This window comes from Cynoglossus semilaevis, chromosome Z (genome assembly GCF_000523025.1).
Source record: "Cynoglossus semilaevis isolate Cse_v1.0 chromosome Z, Cse_v1.0, whole genome shotgun sequence".
Taxonomy (NCBI): Eukaryota; Metazoa; Chordata; class Actinopteri; order Pleuronectiformes; family Cynoglossidae; genus Cynoglossus; species Cynoglossus semilaevis.
The window spans coordinates 14,144,753-14,146,545 of NC_024328.1; the positions used below are offsets into that span (position 1 = coordinate 14,144,753).

Sequence of the window (1,793 nt, forward strand, 5' to 3'; positions counted from 1 at the left end):
AGTCGGGAGGCTCGAGGGCGCAGCGTCGGAGGAGACGGTGTGGCGATGATTTCGGCGGTCAGCAGAGAGGCGGACAACGGAGGCAACAACAGCAACGGCAACGGCGGAGGAGGAGGAGGAGTTGGAGGAGGAGGTATCTCGGAGGTGAGCGCGGTCTCTCCTTCTGCGACATGCGCCAAAGGCAAGGAAGAGAGAAGGGGCAAAAACGTGATCCGGGGCTGGAAGAGGGACAGAGAGAGGGAGAGCGCCGCCATCGCCGCCGCCGCTGCCGCCGCCGCCGCTCCTCTTCCTCCTCTGCGCACCGTGAGAAAAGACAAACCCGGGGATGGCGCGTCTCCTCCGCCCTCCGTGTTCTTCCTGACGCCGCCGCCGTCCGCCATGTCCGAGCATCATCTGTGCCGCTGCTCCTCTCCGGACCACAGGATCATGGGAGATAACAACAACCCCAGCAACGTAAACAACAACAACAATAGCGGCGGGGGAAACAAAAGCTCGCTGCAGGATTGTGGAGCCAAGAGCGGAGGCGGAGGAGGAGGCGGTGTTGCTATTGTTGTGAGGCGGCAACATGACGACACACCGGCCGCCAAGAAACACAGAGGAGCGGAGAAGGTAAGGCTTTTATTGTCTGTGGAGGCAACACACAACAATGTCTGTCTGTGATACTGTTGTTCCACAGCTCTGGGCCTCTCAGTCTGTAGACTGACACAGACCATTTTCCTTGGAGAGGAGGATGAAGAGGAGGAGGAGGAGGAGGAGGGAAGCATCAGTCTCCCCCGTCTCCTCCTTTCTCCCCCATTCATTGATTGTTTAACGAGGTGTTGTCACTTCAGTGAAGAGTCAGTCTGTGTTTCTCTCTCTAGAGTTCCCCCTGGCGGAACAGGGAACGTTGCAGTGTTTAACACTGATTCACACACGTACACACAAGTACAGATATTTGCTCGTGCAGTATTATTCCGTGTCAACACACTCACGTATTTCCTTTGATAATTAATTAATTAGAGTTGGATGTTTATATACAGATATATGTATATATGTATGTGTATATATGTCTACATGTATATTTATATGTGTGATAAAATTATAAATATTTGATATATCAAAAGTGTAGTAATGTATACATACATATATACATATATACACATATATGTATATATGCATGTGTATATAAAAGTATAAGTATTTGATACTGTAGGTCAAAAGTGTAGTAATGTACACGTACATATATACATATATACACATATATGTAAATATGTATGTGTATATATGTCTACATATCTGTAATAAAAGTATAAATATTTGATATATCAAAAGTGTAGTAATCTAAACATACACATATACATATATATGTATATATGTATGTGTATATATGTCTACATGTATATTTATATGTGTAATAAAAGTATCAATATTTGATATATGAAAAGCGTAGTAATGTATACATACATATATACATATATATGTATGTGTATATGTCTACATATGTGTAATAAAAGTATAAATATTTGATATATCAAAAGTGTAGTAATGTATACATACATATATACATATATACAAGTGGCCCCTCAAGGGGAACTGTGTTGCTGATGTGCCCCCCCTGTGAAAATGAATTCAACCCCCCCGATATACGGAGTGTTTTTGTCACAGAAACAACGAGTTGAAATCACACAGCAACTTCTTGACAGACTTTTGAGTCGACTGTTTCCCAATTAGCAGGCTAATTATTGTAGCTATACCAAGTCATATAACAGACTCCCCCCACCTCCCCCCTTCTACCTCCCCTGTTACCAGTCATC

General features: G+C 44.1%; 1 protein-coding gene across 1 annotated transcript in view; it reads left to right on the forward strand.

Moving 5' to 3' along the window:
- The window catches only part of znf608 (zinc finger protein 608), a 26,631-nt gene that overhangs the window by 744 nt on the left and 24,094 nt on the right, over window positions 1-1,793 (forward strand). Inside the window, 1 exon segment of the mRNA XM_025053362.1 lies at window positions 1-609. This exon segment is cut by the window's left edge and continues 77 nt beyond it. Within this exon segment, the coding sequence (XP_024909130.1) occupies window positions 1-609 (609 nt within the window).